A 19,438-nucleotide genomic window follows, 5' to 3' on the forward strand; every position below is an offset into this window, starting at 1 on the left:
GGTTTTTGAAGGAAGAAGCTAACAACCATATTATTACCTCTGGCAGGTGGCTTGATTCAAATGAAATTATTTAAATCACAAAATCGGCTTTCCACCAGCTGTGACTACCAAACCTTGGTGCAGTATGAAGCAATATTCCTCAGTGAAAATCAGCAACTTGAAGTTTGGTAGTTGCTACATTACAGTTAGATACTCACAGTGTGAAATTGAAAGAAGGGAGGGATAGAGAACATTCCCACTCATCTGACATCTTGCTTAGTGACTTTACCAGCTTACAGCAAGATTGCATGTTTTTTTATGTTTGCTCTTGTATATCTATCAGTAATAGATTCTAACTGAAAATCCCCAATAAAATAGCATTTCAATTAGAAATTGCATGACTCTGAGGTTTAGGAATGCTTTTTAGCTCTAGAGCCCCATTCACATCAAGCTCAGAGTACCACTGACCATAGTCTCATGAAAGTTGTGTAGTGGGAAAGGGAAAGTCATTGAAAGATTTGAGAGAAGCAGAAGTTAGTAGTAAGCTCTAATATTCCTGAGGGCTAGGAAAGGTATTCACCATAGACTCAGATTTCTCGTGCTTCAGTGTTTGGACCAGACCATATTTAAATGTCAAAATTGTCTGTGTCATTTCTCTTGCAGTTGTGCTGGTGGAGCATACTTAGAAAGTCAAGGTCAATTGTGGTTAAGAACTGTGCATATGAGTGACAAAGAGATGACTCCTGTCTAATTGACTTTGTGCCCAGGGGGACCTGAGAGGTGACAGAAGATGGTAGAATGAGGTCAGGCAGAGGATGTCATAACAACATTTTTCTTAGCAGTATCAAGCAGGGATGGTTTGGTAGACTCCATCCCAGCAAAATCAGAGTATAAGGAGGGATGAAGAGAAGATGGCAGTCTTTCAAGCAATAATGAATATATTTTCTGTCTGTGAAAGAAGGCCTAGAGGTGGCTGATGAAGCAACAGATGTGAAGATGAAAGAGAACGTGGGAACTGGGGCACACAGAAAAGCAGAATCCCAGAAATGTGCAGCCAAAACTACCAGAGAGATGGCTCTTAAACATCATTAAACTACATCAGTTTTGCCTGTGATGCCAGGGACAATGAAAGAAAAGGGAGACAGCCAACTTTATTAGAAAGAAGATGAGAAAAACTGAATTTAGGCGCCCACATTTGAAAGACAAGCTGATGTTTTTCATAGATAATGAGATGGATGTGAGAACAGGACAGTGTTTTATGTATTTGTAATATATTAGTTTCAGTATTTATATTGTTGGTGGCATTATTGAATATATGGAAGAAGTGTTAATCTAAGAAAAGCAGATTTGAAAAATGTTTCAGCTCTATAACCCCAAAATTGCCACTGCTTCTTGTAGAGTTATCATCACATTAATAGAACCTTCCACACAAACCCTTATTTATGTAAAGTGCTGACTGTCAGTACCAGTGATAGTTTGTGGTCTCTGCATCCACAGTGTGACTGAGAGTACTTTGTGCTGCTTAGAGAGAGGACAACAGAAGAAAAAGGGTAGAAAATTTATTATTTCTCAGTTCTTGCAATTTCTGGATTTTACTTTGGGTGAATGAGGATGAAGTTCTCCCTGTAGGGAATGCCCAGCAACTTCAAACCTCAGAATAGCTGGAGCAGATCTCTTCAGCCCTTTTAGATTTCAGTCTTACTGTTTTAGCATAACAGTAAAGGAAATGTACAGCTTTACATAGATTTGCATATCTTATTTATTATCTAACTACAGATAATGTAATCAGCAAAAATAGCATGGAATGCTTACGCCTGTGCTGAGAAAAATTCCTTTAACAGTGTTCTGCTAAGTAAGCAGGTTGGAAGTTTCCAATTTTGTTTGTAGAGCAACAAGTACCTGCATGAGATCAACACGGTGTCCCTTAAGGAGGGTTCCATCTTCGTGAAGTTCAGACATCTGTAGTGTAAATACGTACATACTTGCTAGTCATCTGCATTCCCTTTATGCTTAGTGGAGAGAAACAGGATGTGATTTATCTGATCCCAAGGGATAAATATACTAAAATAGGTCAAATGAATCATGCCACAAAAGGGCTCTGTCTTCAGTGGTGGTAGACGCCTGTGTGAAACAAGAGTACAAATGAATCCAACACACAGTTCCATATTTGAGGTTGTGCTTTGTCTATAGGAATAATCTGTTTCCTTACAAGGTGTTTTCACTATGCCCATACTATAGCCCTTTGGTCTTGTATTAAAAATAACTAAGATACACAAACACAATTGGACCAGTGCATTCCCTGAAAGGGAAATACAGTGTGAGCTCCAGCATGAAAAGTTCGTGTGGAATTCTGTGGAAGCTTTGTGTTGAGATACATACAAGATCAGATCAGATGCACAGAGGCAATGTTTGTGCATGTGTGTTACCTAGAGGCTGCATGATTTAAATGCTCATTCTCTTCCAACAGGTATAAATCAAACGAGGATTATGTCTATGTCAGAGGTCGTGGCCGAGGAAAGTACATTTGTGAAGAATGTGGAATTCGCTGCAAAAAGCCAAGCATGCTCAAAAAACATATCCGCACTCATACTGATGTCCGGCCTTATGTATGCAAGTTGTGCAATTTTGCCTTCAAAACTAAAGGTACTTGACCTTTTTTGCTGAACTTTTGCCACTTCCCAAACAAATCCTGAGCAATTTTGCCATCTGGAATCCAATCACCCTTTTCAGTCAAGGAAAGAAGTTTCTTCAAAATAAAATGGCTGTGTTTATGGGTACAGGACTCTATGAGAGATTGTTCTCTCCTGTTGAATTTGCCCAGGAATTTCACGAGTCTCAGAGACTACTTGGATAGTTTCATTAAGAGCTATTGGCTCTTGACTGGTCCATCTGTCTGCAGAAAAAATCTAGTAGCGTAAGAACTGCCCTTACAAATAATACTTTCTGCCAAAATTGTTATGTGGTACAAATTTTAATTGCAACAACACTCAAATGCTACCGGGAGAGTACACTTATTATGACATAATGTAGAAGCAGAGCATCAGCTGCTGAGGAAAACATGCCTTCACAGGCTTTACAGTGGGTCAGTTTCAAGTTTATAAATAATGTATGTCTCCCAGATGGGCCACTCCATCCACTGCGGCATTAATTATGAATAGAGATCTGATAGCCTGTGTTCACATGTATTTATCAGCACAGAAAAAAGCTTCCATTTGTCACCCTGAGGCCACAGATAATGATATTCTTTGGAATTTGGATTTGCCATGAAAATGTCTCCTTAAAAGAAAAAAATCATTTTCTTTGATAGCATTTCTTTGTAGCGCAGCCCAAATGAGCCTTACGTTCTCAGTTTCTTAGCTCCCCTTTGACAGGCAAGGGAAATGGATTCTGGTCCCACTGCACTGAATTTACTTTAAGGGGGAGAGAGGAAACTGAAAGAAATTTCTCTTGAGATCCCAGCACAGCTTCATGGCTGTTTTGAGGATTGAGGATTGTAATAGTTTCCATGACTCCAGCACTTCTTCCTCTGCCAAAGATGGGAATAGCTGATGGATGGTAGTAGATCCATCAACCTAATTTAAGATGAGAACTTTCATAGGGGTGTAGAGACAAAGAGAAGGAGCTGCTCATGGTAGTCCCAATGGGCCATCTGTGGAGCTGTTCTCAGATCACTGTTTACATTTGACATTGCAGGAGAAATGGGTCTTGAGGAGAGACTTGAAGAAGGATTGTGGTTTTGCAGCTCTGTTCAGAGAGGACATTCCAGGCAGAAGAGATGGCATGGAAATAAATGTGAAATTGCTTGCTGAGGCTGGCATTTCTGGCAGAGAAGAAGAAACAGGGAGGAGGTGGCGTGCTATTGCACAAGAGGGGGATGAGTAGGAAGAGACTAAGCCTTCAAAGTGCAAGAAGTGTCCAACTGTTGTGTTACTGCTCATGGGCAGTTGTCAGCCTCATAACTATTTTTGCTATTTTGCTGAGGACAGCAGGGGACGGATCTTCAAAGATACTTAGGTTTTCAGTGTCACCCTGAGCGTTTAGCCACCTAGAGGCATCAGAAGCTGTGTTCGACTTTTCATGCAGTGCACAGACACCATAAGAAACTTACTGGGAAGAGAATTACATAAACTAGCCAGGACTGAGCATCAGTGAAGCAACTTGTGTGCTTCTTCACTGTCTGAGAGAATGGTGCTGTGTTTCTCCCACCATGTTGCACGTGCCACCCATACCATCTAGTCAGGGTCCCAAAAGTAGCATAGGTACATTCAGTGCTTTCCTTGAAGTAAGAAGTGTCATGTCTGGGTTGTCACTTTCCCTGTTGGATGTTGCAGATACGGCTGAAGTGGATAATGGATTAGAGTGATATTCTTGTTTTTCTGGCTTGTTCTCTTTGCGCTCAGGGTTCTTTGCCATGAAATGTCTCTTGGGGCCAGTCTCAACCCAGTTCTCTTATCTGTGAAAAAACAGACCAAGACAGACACTCCAGAAAGTCAATAGTCTAGTGTTAGATTGCTCCCTCAGGGGAATGGGAGATCTGATTTCAAATCCCTGCTGTGTCTGGTTCAGATCCGTACTCCATAGCAGGGAACTGAACCTGGGTTTACCACATCCCAGGTGAGTACTTTAAGTAGAGCTCCTCTCAGTTCAGAGATTGCAGCCAGACAGTAAACTTGCACTGAGAAATCACCCACAAATGTCTTTTTTGTTGCTCCAAGATGCTTCAAGCACAACGATTGTTTGGAACCCACGTGTGATGTAAATGGGAGAGTCCTTAGCTTGAGGTGCCACTGTGAAACTCTGGCTGAACCCTGAACAACTGGTGTGCATTGGTGTTACGTCAACGTCCAGGCAATCTGTACATATCACAAACACTAAGCTCAGGGGTAGATAACATAGAAAAGTGAGTTTCTGAGCTTGCTGGGGCACCTGAATGCAATGTGGAAAATTGGAGAGATGCCTACATACCTCTCAGGCCCTGAGTTTAAGTATATTTGAACATTATTATTTTTTTGAAGATATAAAAACCCACTCTGTGTTTCTTAATGAACAGGCTCTGAGGGCAATAGGCTGGATGAATCAGCCCCGTCTGTGTTTTTCTGTTTGTTTGTTTGCTTGCTTGATTTTTTGTTAGTTTTTAAACTAAAAACCCTATCTGCAGAATAATGGAGTTAAGATACACCAAAACCTGAGTTGGAAAATGATCTTTGCTGTTGTCAGTTAATTAGACTCATCTCTGATCCATAGGAAATCTGACAAAACATATGAAGTCTAAAGCACACATGAAAAAATGCCTGGAGCTTGGAGTATCAATGACATCTGTAGATGATGCTGAAACTGAAGAAGCAGGTATGTCAGAATGATTTAATTTAGTTGGAATGGCCTCTGGAGTATGCAAATGACTCATTGCACTTTAGCACAGTGGCTGGCATGGGAAAATATATTAAGAGTATTTTGGGCATTTTTTTAATTAAGAGACGTCTTTCTAACAAACAGGAAGTATAAAAACTAAATCTGAACCATTTGTCTGAGTTATGTTTTTTATTATGATACATGAGGAGAAGCTAGAAATAAAAGTATGACCTCTTATTTGTCATGCATCTCATACAAAGTACCAAGTATTTTCAATTTAGGTGTGAAAGATGGCAACATTCAGTGGAGTTACAAGGTGAATGATGAAATTGCTTTGTATGCTTTCCTTTTCACATGATAAATTTGAGTGTAGAGTTTTAAGGTATTATTATAAGGCATTATAATTCATATATTATTATATATGAAAATATTTTTGAGACCATTAAGAATGGCTTTATTTAGCCATCCCAGATGCAGAGCATCCAGCGATGGCACCAGGTGTTCTGGGTGGGGAGTGAATGTGGCAGAAGGAGTGAGAAATGTTGCATGTGCTCACCATTTTGACTTGTGGCTGTTTCAGAAAACATGGAGGACATGCAGCAAGAGGCAGAGAAGAGTAGCAACTTGGCAGGCCTGTCAGCAGAGCATCAGTTTTCTGATGCAGAGGAGTCAGATGGTGAGGATGGTGATGACAACGATGAAGATGATGAAGATGACGATGACTTTGATGATACTCAGGGAGACTCAACACCAAAAACCAGATCAAGAAGCACCAGCCCGCAGCCTCCTCGGTTCTCCTCCCTGTCGGTGAACTCGGCTGGGGCATCGCAGGGGGCTTCCCCTGAGGGCTCTCTTTCCGTGGGACACTCCTCCCTCATCAGTTATTTGGTCACCTTACCTAGCATTCAGGTTACTCAGCTTATAACACCAAGCGACTCCTGTGAAGACTCACAAATGACAGAATACCAGAGGTTTTTCCAGAGTAAGAGCACTGATTCAGAGCCCGACAAAGACAGGTTAGACATACCTAGCTGCATGGATGAGGATTATGTGCTTTCGTTAGACCCCGGTTCATCTCCGAGGGACCTCTCACCTTCCAGTCGGCAGTCATCCCCTGGCTATGATTCTTCACCGTATAGAGATAACTCACCAAAGAGGTATTTAATGCCAAAAGGGGATTTATCACCCAGAAGGCATCTGTCACCCCGGAGAGATATTTCACCCATGAGGCACCTTTCCCCGCGGAAGGAGGCTGTGCTGAGGAGAGAGTTATCACCAAGACGGGACGTTTCACCGAGACGTCACCTATCACCACGGAGACCAATGTCACCAGGGAAAGATGCGTCTGTTAGAAGAGATTTGTCTCCTAGGCGAGAGAGGAGATACATGGCCTCGGTTAGAGCGGCATCTCCCAGGAGGGGCTTATACCATAATCCAGCGTTGTCCATGGGTCAATATTTACAGTCTGAATCTATTCCAGTGGGGCATTCAGTAAGTATGAAAGAGTATTTTTACTCCTGTTGTCAAAACCAGTGCTCTTGCCTAATCTGCATATAGTATTTTGAAAAACTTGGCAGCTTTGTAAAAAAAAAAAGAAAGCATAAGCTTTGAACTTGAGTGGGAAATCCAGGAATGAATGCAAGAAATTTGGAATAGGCAGGGACCAAGTCAGGACGCTGATTCATTTAGATGCAATACAGTCAGCCTAAGGGTCAAATCTTCACTTGGTACACATCAGAGTAGTTCCATTAGCTTCAATGAAATTAGGCTGGCTTGCATTAACTGCCCCTGTCTTTATTTTAAAATGTCCCAGGAAGCTTACATGGTGTGTGGGGCTTGTTACAGCACTGTAAAACCTTTTACCTCCCAGACTGTCAGATGGGATCAAGCCCAGATCAGGTCTCAAGGCCCTGATACTGCAGTATGGTGCCCATCCCTGAAGTATTGTTTAATGCAATAAAAACACTAAAATAAATGAAATAAATGGAACCCCTTTGAAAAGCAGGGTGCCCATCTAAATCAGGATCTGTGGCTGGAGTTTAAAGGATATTACTGTGTGACAGGAGCAGACAGCTGTCTGCCCTGCAGAAAGCACCATCACAACTGGCTGTTTCGGCAGGGACACAACTGTCTGAGTGGAAATGGAAATATGCAAAACTTGCACAGCTGCTGTCTGTGCTGTTCCTGTTCAGTAAATAAGCTCTCAGAAACTGCCGACTCGGCTCTTTTGACAGGCCCTAGCATTCACAAAGCACTCTGTCTACAAGTAAATTGGGTCTTTGGAGTTAGGAAATGGCCTTACTGTGTATACGTTTATTTATATAGGTAGTATGCTTCCCTTGCTGTGTTTGGTGCTGCTGCTGCCCTCTCCCTGCCTACCTCACTAACTGGTGTGCGGAAACAGTACAGGGAAGTTGTGACAGGCTGCCACCACGTCAGCCCCTGACAGGGCTGCCCTCCTCTCCTCTCTGTCACCAGTCTTCTTTACTCTTTGTGTAATTATGGCTCTTCCCTGTAGAGGAGAAGATCTGAATTAGCATTTCCAGAGCTCTAGCTTGAATTTCTCTACAGAGATAGGCTGGGGAAGCTGGGCTTGGGCAGATTTGATACCTGCACCTGGCAATGCAGTGAGGAACACAGCTGGGCCAAGGTGGCTGGAGCAGGGATGGATCAAACAGTGCTGAGGAGTGCCAGCTTGGCAGATCCAAAAGTGGCTTTCTGTCTTTTCAGGAGGGTTAGGGAAGTTGCAATATGAGTGGCTAGGCATGTAGGAGATAACAACATAGGTTCCTGCAATCCTGTGCAGAGCTTATTCTGCCCTTGGCCAGAGCCTGCTTCAGGCCTCTGTCACCAAACTCCATCCTTGCCCCAGCCACCTCCTCCTGGCCTCACATCTGGTCCCTCTCCCTCATCTTAGATGTGATATCATGGTCTGGTAAGTTGTTGCAGAGAGAAGCTGAGAGGGGTGGCTTCCTAAGCTGTCCTTGGGGAAGGGCACATTGAAATCCTGCTGTGCTCTCCCAGGCACAATTGCTGTGTAGCTGAGAGAGGATACAAATGCCGTTATCAGCCATATCGACAAAGTAAGTACAAAAAAGGATAAACAGCCACCAGTTTAAGAGTCATAATGCCTCAGTATTGAGTGGAAGGGATTATATCACACACAGAATCACACAGAATCATCTGGGTTGGAAGAGACCTCCAAGATCATCTAGTCCAACCTCTGACCTAACACTATGAGATGCTACAGCTGGCATTGTATAGAAAGTTTAAGTCCCTAATGTCCTGCATAAGACACTTCCACTGTCATCCTGTAGTAGAGATTTTGGATGTGTGATGATGTTGGCAAAAGGGTATGTAACAGTCACCCTTGGCGATGTGACAGTTCTTGCTGTAATACTTGCCTTGTTATGCACACCTTCCAGCAAGGCGTTTAGCACATTGCAAAGACTCTTTTAGCACCCTTAGCTCCTTCTTTTGGAAATTGCTCTTCACCATGCCAGATGGGCTCTTAACACTTACCTTATTTTTGAGGTACGATCAGGCATTTGTCCTACAGAAAGCACTGGCAACTCAATGGCATGTTGAGTGTTTTGAGAGAAGCCTAGACCTCAGTACAGTCACTAGACCCTGAACACTGGTGTCACTGGAAGTGGAGCCTGGGCAAATTTAAATGAGGGAATTAGAGTTGAAGATGACTGCCCATCTCAACAAACACAGTGAGGAAGAAAAGATGGATTCCTTGCCTCTTGAAGCCTTTCCAGATGATGTACTTGAGCCAAACAGAAGTTGAGTTTAGGTGAAATACACATTAATGCACTCAGTGTGTGGGAAGACAGATAACACCTGATCTTGCTATAAATGAAACTGTTAGAAAAGATAAAGGAATAAAGGGTGTTTTTCACTTTCAGAGAAGTGAAATCCAGCAAATCAGAACATAATTAACAGCTGTATCAGTGATACAGATGCCAGCTTGCAATCCTGCTTACTGTTTCAGAGCTGCATTGGATTCCCAGTCCTTGCAGGAATTAGAGGATTTTTGTGTTCTGGTGCCTGAAGTTACCAGAAGAAGCCACTTTTCTTTATTCTCAATTGAAATTGATGTATTTACTCTATTCTCTTTGGCCAGTGCTTATCTGGTTCCCCTTCATGTTTCTTCACCTTGAATGTTCATGCTGTTTGGTGGTCTTGTGCAACGAGCTTTGACATTGAAATCACCATATAGAAAGCAGTTGAAATTATTTCTTTAGGAAGTGGAAAAGAGCATGGGAAAGTAACTATTTTTGTAGACTATAGACAACAATACAGAAAAATATCATTTTTCCTTTGGCAGTTAATAACAAGATGCACTCTTGCAATAGGATACTCTCTCCAAAGTAGCCCAAGGCTCTTGTCGATGTGGGTGCATGTTTGGCTTTGGCAAGTTAAATTGCCGTCTTTAAATTTAAAGGCACATCACCATTTCTCTCTAAATACATTTGGGATCTTCTATTCTGTCAATGGCAGAAGTTTCTTTTCTTTCTGAGAAGTCTGGTGCCAGTATTGCAGGGCTATGATTCTTCTCTCTAGTAGTTATTTTATACCAGTCGTGAGGGAAAAAGGAGAAAACGGAATGCTGCTTTTATTCAGCTTGAGTGCATCTCTGTTAGCATTTTAGTTTGGATAGGAATGTGCTTTGGAAGTGAATGTCTCTATTGTCATATTTATTGTGCTTTGACTCACATCGCAGAGCGTTCTTGGAATAAGTGAGCTGGATAATTTTCAGATGACATTAAGCTGGAGAATGTGCTCGAGGAGTGCACCAGGTGCACTTAAACTGTGAGTGGGCATTCAAGTGAGTGAGAAGGGACTATAGGGTGAGTCCAAACTAATCTTCCTCTCCAACCCCACAATACACATATTGTGAACAATAGGTGCAGCATCAATCGTTTCACTCTCCTCCTGCTTTTCCCCACTCCTGATACACCCCATTACCTCTTCATGCGGACAAAAGCTCTTTCCTTTTCTTCCAGTCCCAGGACTAGCCACAGCAAGACTGTGAATATACCTTGCTGTAAGCAGTACATACTTGTCACTAGCAACTTCTTTGGCTTCTAGGAGGTAGTGGATTTTTTTGCCTCCTTTGCTGGTTTTCACAAGCAGTTGCTGAGTAGGAAATTAATGCAATTTGCTTTATTGATGTAAGTTTATCTAGAGTCTGCTTGTGTTGCTATTTTGTTGCACCTTTCTTTCATTTTGAAGTCTGATGCCTGTCTCAATATATTCAGAAGGGCTGAAGGGAATTAGGCACCTCTATATACACTTGAAAGGCACTAGGACTAAGGTCCTTTGATCATCCCAGACATAGGGATATTAGATCCCTTTCCAAACACTGAATACTTTATTGTCTTGAGTGAAATGCATTCCTGTACAGAAAGCCAGCATAAAAGTCCTGAAGTCCAGATGAACTGTAAATAGGTCCACTGATGTATGTCGCCTGCTATAGTGCATTCTTAATAGCACTGCAAATCAAGTTGATCCTGAAACTGAAGTCCACATAGATTTCAGTCACTTCATTGAGCATCATGTCTTTTAGAAAGCACATTGATAATGATGTTCTCTGTTACCAAATTTCCACATCAAGTTCAATGTTTTTTAGTTTTTAACTTTAAAAAGACTCAAGTATGTTAAGATATAGTAATCAAAGTGTTGTTTTTTTCATGCACCGTATATTTGCAAGTTGTAGTCTAAAGGGGATCTGGGGCTGCCAAGAGGATGTCTGTGAAGGGCATTTGTCTGAGAAATACGGTCTTCCTCTTAATTCCCCATAGCCTGTTTTGGGTGATGTACCAGTCATCAGGTGATGTACTGGTCTTTTCCCTTGAGGCACTCTGTGAAGTTGGATATGGCTTTGCTCAGGCGTGTGGTGTGGAGGTCTATCTTTATGATCAGGTTAGCTCAGTAAAAAGCTCCTACAGAATATTGTTGTTTTGAAAATTATGTCACCCGGAGTTGGAGGGAAATACACTAAGCTGCAACAAATGAGAATTAATAGAAAATTAAAAGGATTCCTCTTGGCTGACAAAGAGAGGAACTCATCTCACTGCGCTGATAGCAATCCATTCTGACTGTACAGCAAAAAGATACTATGACTTTCCTTACTGTAGTCAGTGTTGAGATCTAATACTGCCATGAGAATAAGGTCTTTGGATTTTCAGAATGTTTGTTAAGAGATCATCTAACATTCTGTCTCTCCCCCATGAATGTGTGTATGTCACAGAATCACAGAATCATCTAGGTTGGAAAAGACCTCTGAGATCATCTAGTCCAACCTCTGACCTAACACTAACCAGTCCTCCACTAAACCATATCACTAAGCTCTACATCTTTAGAAGTCCTTTAAAGACCTCCAGGGATGGTGACTCAACCACTTCCCTGGGCAGCCCATTCCAATGCCTAACAACTCTCTCAGTAAAGAAGTTCTTCCTAACATCCAACCTAAACCTCCCCTGGCACAACTTTAGTCCATTCCCCCTCATCCTTTTGCCAGGCACGTGGAAGAACAGACCAACCCCCACCTCACTACAGCCTCCTTTAAGGGACCTGTAGAGTGCGATAAGGTCGCCCCTGAGCCGCCTCTTCTCCAGGCTAAACAACCCCCTGTGTGTCTGTATGTATGAAAATGTTAGATATTTGTAAAGAATATAGAATCATAGAATATCTTGAGTTGGAAGTGACCCACAAGGATCACAGGGTCTAACTCTTGGGTCTGTACAGGACCACCCAAAAATCAGACCATATGTCTGAGAGCGTTGTCCGAATGCTTCCTGAACTCTGGCAGCTCAGCGCCATGACCCCTGCCCTGGGCAGCCTGTCCCAGTGCCCGACCACCCTCTGGGTGCAGAACCTTTCCCTAACCCCCAGCCTGACCCTCCCCTGTCCCAGCTCCATGCCGTTCCCTCGGGTCCTGTCGCTGTCCCCAGAGAGCAGAGCTCAGCGCCTGCCCCTCCGCTCCCCTCCTGAGGGAGCTGCAGGCCGCCATGAGGCCTCCCCTCAGCCTGCTCTGCGTGGGCTGAGCAAACCAAGGGACCTCAGCTGCTCCTCGTATGTCTTGCCCTCTAGACCCTCCACCATCTTTGTAGCCCTCCTTTGGACAATCTCTAACAGTTTTACGTCCTTCCGTCCATTGTGGCGCCCAAACCTGCACACAGTGCTCGAGGTGAGGCCACACCAGCACAGAGCAGAGCAGGACAACCCCTTCCCTCGACCAGCCAGCCGTGCTGTGCTCGGTGCACCCAAGGACATGGTTGTGCCTTTTGGCTGCCAGGGCACACTGCTGGGTCGTGTTCAACTTGATGTCAACCAGAACCCCCAGATCCCTTTCTGTGGGGCTGCTCTTCAGCCTCCGGTCCTCTACTCTGTACATATATCCAGGGTTGCCCTATCCCAGGTGCAGAGTCCAGCACTTGCTCTTGTTAAACGTCATGTGGTTGGTGATTGCCCAGGTCTCTCATTTGTCAAGATTGCTCACCAAGGACTCTCTACCCTCAAGGGAATCAACAGCTCCTCCCAATTTCGTGTCATCTGCAAACTTACTTAGTATACCTTTGTGTCATGCATCTAAGTCATTTATAAAAATACTGAAGAGAACTGGCCCTGAAATGGAGCCCCATGGAACCCCACTGGTGACTGGCCGCCAGCCTAATGTAACCCCATTAACTACAAGCCTTTGAGCCAGACACATCAGCCAACTGTACACCTATCACATTATGTTTTTGCCTAGCTGTATGTTGGACATTAGTCCAGAAAATACTGTGAGAAACAGTATTGAAAATTTCGCTGAAATCCCAAAAGATTATATCAGCTGGCTTGCCTTGGTCAACTAGGTGGGTAACCTTGTCATAAAAGAGAATTAAGTTAATTAAACTAGACTTTCCCCTCATGAACCCATGTTGGCTGTGACTATTTTAAAAATAGGATGAAAGGTGTGAACACTTATTAATGCCTGTAACCATTTATGATGGCCCTTTCAAAACTCATCTGCCAGAGCTAGAGAAAGATAATCTGATACGTGCTTAGGCAGGCTTGGAAGGCATCCAGTGGACACTGTCACTTTCTCTGTAAAAATAAGGCATGAGACATACATTGGATGATACTGCTGATCTTGGAGCATGTAGCAGTTTCTATCATGTTAACTACCTCTGTCTGGCAAGGACAGAGTGATGTCTTACTCCCTTTCGAAGCTGTGGCAGGGTACAACATGAAGACAGTGTCTTTCTCAATTAGAGATATGAGTATGACTAGGTTTGGTCTTCAATGAGTTTTACTCCTTTTGTTTTGGTTGCTTTTGCTCTATTTCCCTTGGCCCAAGTTCACATCAGATGCAATAGTGATAAATGTCATGGCTTAGGAAACAGCCAAAAGGACAACATGACTGAGAAATGGGTTGACAGAACAAAGATGGAAAATAAAGGGGGGCAAATAACTGTGCAGAGGTGAGGTTAGTGATAGGAAGGGCTGACAGGGTAAATGAACTATGTCTTGTGGCTTGGCAATTCTAGTTTATTCTGTAAATTTTTCCCCTTTCAGCAGTATAACGTGCTGTCACTGTACTTTCTTATGACAGTTTCTCTTTTACGAGACTCAAGTGTCTTGCTTTCTGAATAGGAAAATTCCCAGAATTAGATTATTCTCAGAATAATAGCATCTTTTAAGTTCAAGTCTGATGATTATGGGTCACCCTTCCTGTCTCAGCATTGATTTATATTAAACAGGACAAAGCATCTGAGCACAGTGAGATTCAGCCACGGGGTAGCACAAAAACTGAATCTTTAATTGCCCCCTAAACCCATTCCCTAGGATGGGATCAAGAGGTTGCTTAATGCCTTGAGAGCTAGGATTTCCCAGCAGTGAAGTGCTGCCACTGCAGTGCATTGGCATTTAGCAGCGCAGTCCTTAGGCTGCCATACCAGGACTGGGGCTCTGGGCAACTGATAGGTGTTCGGTCAATTTGCAGAGCAGAGATGGGTATTTGTGTTCATTTGATTTCCTATGGGCATCCCCGAGAGCTGTGTGGCCAAATCCCACATACAGTTATGCAAATGTCATCCTGCACTTCTGTCATCGTTATTTCTCTGTTCAACAATAAATGATACTTAATCATCAGATGGAAAACAAATTTTAAAAGTTAAGAATGAAAAAAAGAGAAACCCAAACGCCCAAGGCATATTTAATGCAGAGTGGAGATGAAGCTATTCATTCTTCCAAGGCAGGAACTAATGGGAAGACACTGAAAAAGTCGGTACAGTGCGATTGTTTTTTATTAGCCATTACAAAATCCTTCATTCTTCTCAATCCCATTATGAGTGGGTGAGTGTCCCCACTACAGAATCATCACTTTCACTCACAGTTAAAGCCTGTGCTTTTGTTATTATTTATTGTTTACAGATAGGCCAGAATGGTGCTCCAGTATGTTAATGACTATAAAATCTTGAGTCTTCTTTGTACAGAAATATTTGAACTTCCCTGGAAATACTTGTCCTCTTTTCTCAAGGAGGTGGATGGGCAAAGCTTAATAGTGGGGGTAGGAGGATGAAGTCCTTTCCCTTGGGCTTCAGAGCAGGACTTTTCCACAGAAAGAACTTGGGTACGTGCAGTCAGATTCTTCCCGTACTGGTGGCAAACAGGGAACATTCAGATGTGCATTTCTCTACAGAAAAGAGAGAGATACCCAATGCAGACTGCCAATACCAGCACAGTTTGCACAGTTTACCAAAACAGAGGGTAAGATGGATATCCTGGCCAAATTTCTCCTGGGGAATGAAACTCTATCTACCCCAAATTCTCTCTGCAGTTTCAGTTGAATATAATACTCTTCACTTCCTGACCTAAATTGCTGCATTGTATTGCTGAACACTTAACTAGCTGCTGCATTTCACCTCAGAGGCAAGAGCCCTGCAGGGCTGAGCTAAGCAAAACCTCCTATGTTGTTTGGATAAGCAATTAGTGGAGTTTTCCAGACGCTTTGGGATCCATCTGGATGAAAGGTGCTGTGTGAACAGGAGGCTATGTTGCACAGGAAAGCAGATAGGTGGTTTGGCAGTGTGACAAGAATTTTGCTAGTGGCAGCGCTGATGTTTCTTTTGTTTTTCTGGTTACAGAGGAGGGGATTGTCTCAGGGGCCTTACTTCAGCGTATATGGAGAAAAAGGAACTATGGAGCACCACGGGTCTAGCCCATTCCCCGAAGGTCCGAATGACTACGTCTTCAGCCACCTTCCACTACACTCCCAGCAACAAATCCGAGCACCCATCCCCATGATGCCTATTGGGGGTATTCAGATGGTCCATTCAGTACCTGTGGCCCTTTCAGGTTTACATCCTCCGTCCACTCTTGCCCTGCAGAGGGAGGGCTCTGAGGAGAAGCAAAGAGGACCTGCAGAAATCCTCACGAAAGAGTCATACGGTGTTTCGAAGCACCACGAGAAGCGTACCTCTCCGCACAGCTTGCACCCGACCGCTCCCTCCAGTGCACCCTCCTCTCCGTTGCTGTTGCTGACACAGAGCACTTCAGAGGACAGTGTCATAGCAACAGAGGGGGAGCAGGAGGAGAACATACAGACTTGTACGAAAGCCATAGCCTCTCTGCGAATCGCCACAGAAGAAGCCGCTCTGCATGGGGCAGAGCAGCCACAGAGGCCTTCCGAGCCTCACCAGAAACCCTCAGAAAGTGCACATTTTAGCATTAAACACTTTAGTGGATCTGAGCCAGGCCAGACCTGTGCCTCAGCCACCCATCCTGACTTGCACGGTGGTGAACAGGACAGTTTTGGTACATCACAGACTGCGCTAGCCCATCCCACCTTTTACAACAAGAGCTTTGTGGACGTCCGACAGATGGGCTTTCACAGCAGGAATGAGCCCCCATCAAGCACACAGGAAAGAAAAGATCCGTCGTCTGAGAAGAGCAAGCCACATTGATCTGAGATGCATGGAGACTTTCACCCATACATTTACCCCACCTTTTTTTCTAGAGATAGAAGAAGTATTCAACTTTACAGCATGCCTGTTCTAAGTTACAGTAGTTTGCTATTATATATACTTTTGTTATATCAAAAGAATTAGATAAAATAACAAGTCATCATGAGCCTGACCAAAATTAAATTTGAAATTCTTATTGGGTCTGGTACTTTTAAATTGTACAGATGTTTGTGCCTTTTCTTTACTTTGCTTATATTCTTATAAGCATTTTTTTAGCAGTAATTTGTACATATTTTAGAATTTGTGTATCTGCTTTGTAATAAATGTAATTTCTTTCCTTTTTTGGACACTTGGATCTAAATGATGTAAAGCAAAACAGCATCAATATATGTGAGGTTGCACTAAAACATATTTTTATATGATTAAAACTGAACAGCTTTTATGTACAGCTCTGATTCTGTAATACTAATATTTATTTACTTTGTTTCATAAATTGTAAATTTTTTTCTTAATGTTGTGGATTGCTTTTCTATGTGAAGCATGGGATTTACTGTTGCGTAATTAGAACAAAATGTATATTGTAAAACAAGATATTTAAACTAGAGTATCTTATCTTATTCTGCACTTATGCATTAGTTAAAAAAAAAAAAGATAAAGGATGTATCAGTCAGTTCTTAACTCTTGTAATTTTTTTTTGTCTCTTGTTTGCTGGATTGACTATAACTTAAGTGCTGATTGTGATTTTAAACTGATAGTACCGTAAAGCATTAAAGTAAAACAATGTGCTATTGTGAGTTTTTTCAAAGCTTTATAAAACAGTTATAAATATATTAAAAGTATTTGGTCTTATGTGAACATGTTGATCTAGATACTCCTTTAAAAAGCTATGGGAAAACATTCCACCCCATGTAGATATGTACAAGTGCATCACTGGTGCCGGCTGCGTAACTCACCCGCACACGCCAGGTCGGCCGTGCCGTGCAGGCGCTGAGTGGGGGCACCACTGGCTCCAAGGCAGGCAGGCCATCAGGCCACGACTTCACCTGCTCCTCCCTCTCCAAAAACAGGGTGGCAAGGCCCCTACGGCCGCATGGGACTGGGTGAGGAGCTGGACAAGCGGCACCACACTGAGCCCCAGCAGTCCCCAGCTTGCGAGCATCCGCGGTGCCTCTGCCCAAGCTGAGCGTGGAGCTTAGGTTTCACGCAGAGGTGCCCCGGAGTGTGAGCAAGGGACTCGGAGGGGGAAAAATGACATTTCCTCACACCTGAACACCAGCAGCTGGTCACTCCCCACTGCGACACCTGAGTCAGCCGTAGGGGAGGCTCCCCGTCCTGTGGATGGAGGAGCATGATGGCCCTTCCAGCTAAGCAGACAGCACCACCGCCCTGGCATCTTCAAGGAGCAGGATTCATGGGCCAGAAAGTCACAGTCTTCCAGAGCAGGGTCTCCATCTGTGTAAGGTTTGATCCAGAGGAAAGTCAGTAGGAGCCCAGGCTTGTGTTTGAACATCTGTGGTGGGTTACCACTACCACCAGCAGCATGCGTGCGTGTGCACACACACTCTCACACACACACACACTCACACACACACATACACATGAAAGAAACCAACAATCTGGATTATATTTTGTGCTATTTAGTGGATTATAATTCTGTGAAACCAAGTTTGTATATTGACTTACAATACATTTAAGGAGTGTTCTTTAAAAAGAAATAAATATACAGTTACATGCATGAGGTGTCTAGTTTTCATGTGTTCTTTGCATTTTCCAAGTTTATTGGCGTTCCAGTACATTGTCAGAAGCTTTTGTTCACAAGTGCTGCTTTCCTGCACAAGGAGCACCCTTAAGAGTGTGAGTAGCAGCTAAATTGTGGATCGCATTTTGGCCTCATGAGATATTATCAGACTAAACCAGTTTATTTCTCCAATAATACCATGTGGGGACAGAACCACAGAACTGGTATGTTGTCATAATTCTAACACTATGGCATACAGCTAGCCTAACACCATAATGGACTGTGACCAGCTATAACCATTAAAGATTAGTTTCTTATCTCCACTGGGGTGTTCTTACCTTTATTTCAGATTGTTATGGTAACCCTACCAAGATTAAGTGCATGCAAGAAAGCTGGCTCATCTCAGGCTGGAGAGAGAAGCAGTGTCTGTAGTTGGAGGCGAGCAGCTTGTTGGATTGTGCTTCCATTAAAAAAAAAAAAGTCAATTATACATTTTAAATAAACAAGTCTTATCTGATAAAAACCTCTCTTCTCCTTGGCTTCATGGCTGTATTAAGAACAGAATGCTCTGCACAGTGATCAGCTAATCAGGTAATCACAGATATTTTATTAAAAAGGAACCAAGCTAACCCCCTGATGGTAAATGTTCTATTAACATTGCCTTTATAAGCAACCCCCTTACTGTGGCAGTAACTGCTGGCTTGTCTGATTATTTTAATTAATTTGCAGCTGCAATTTACCATCCACCTTTTCAGCCTTGGGACTTTTTTTTTTTTTTTTTTTGTAATCATTGAGCAAATATCACTGAAATTACATGTGATATTTTGGGGTTAGAATGGAGCAACCCTAAAGAGGTTTCAGGTATTTATAATCTTAATTGTATTTCCTTAATGAGTTAATGTTTATACAATGCTTTAGAAAAAAAAAAAAAAAAACATTCTCATGCAAGTCCTCAGCATTGATTATGACTACTTTTCACGCGTTAGAAGGGATGTGGAGGAGGAAGGCAAACAAGTCCGACAAAGATTTCACAGGCACAAGCAGCTTTCAGAACCGACAAAGTCAGCACAGTAATTGATAGTTGAGTGTTTTGCCTGCTCTGAGCCATCAGCAGTAACGAAGGTGTGGGGCTGCACTTGTGTGCCGCTGTGCTGAGCTAACACACCTTTCCTCAGGCCTGGAGACTCTGGCTCAGTGCTGTAGTAATACCACTTCATGGCCTCCTGCTGGGGCTGCCTGTGCTGGTAGCTCTTCCGAGGGTGCTGGGGTGAGGGTTCCTCAAAAATACTTGCTACAGTGGGTGCACAGAGGCCTGATGAGAGTTTCATGAGTGCTGTGATTATCTGGCTCTTAGTTCCCCAAGGCCCAGTTCCCAAACGTGGTTGGTACCACTGCAGCTGGCAGTGACCTGTTG

General features: G+C 43.1%; 1 protein-coding gene across 6 annotated transcripts in view; it reads left to right on the forward strand.

Moving 5' to 3' along the window:
* HIVEP2 (HIVEP zinc finger 2) overlaps nt 1-18,021 on the forward strand; it is a 134,865-nt gene extending 116,844 nt beyond the window's left edge. For all 6 annotated transcript variants that reach the window (XM_038175826.2, XM_072035959.1, XM_072035958.1 and 3 more), the window contains 4 exons: nt 2,447-2,622; nt 5,224-5,325; nt 5,909-6,819; nt 15,468-18,021. In XM_038175826.2, coding sequence (XP_038031754.2) covers nt 2,447-2,622; nt 5,224-5,325; nt 5,909-6,819; nt 15,468-16,286 — 2,008 coding nt within the window. In that variant the 3' untranslated portion in view covers nt 16,287-18,021. The remainder of the gene's footprint in view (nt 1-2,446; nt 2,623-5,223; nt 5,326-5,908; nt 6,820-15,467) is intronic.
* The last annotated feature ends 1,417 nt before the right edge of the window (nt 18,022-19,438 follow it).

Source organism: Anas platyrhynchos, chromosome 3, assembly GCF_047663525.1.
Source record: "Anas platyrhynchos isolate ZD024472 breed Pekin duck chromosome 3, IASCAAS_PekinDuck_T2T, whole genome shotgun sequence".
NCBI lineage: Eukaryota > Metazoa > Chordata > Aves > Anseriformes > Anatidae > Anas > Anas platyrhynchos.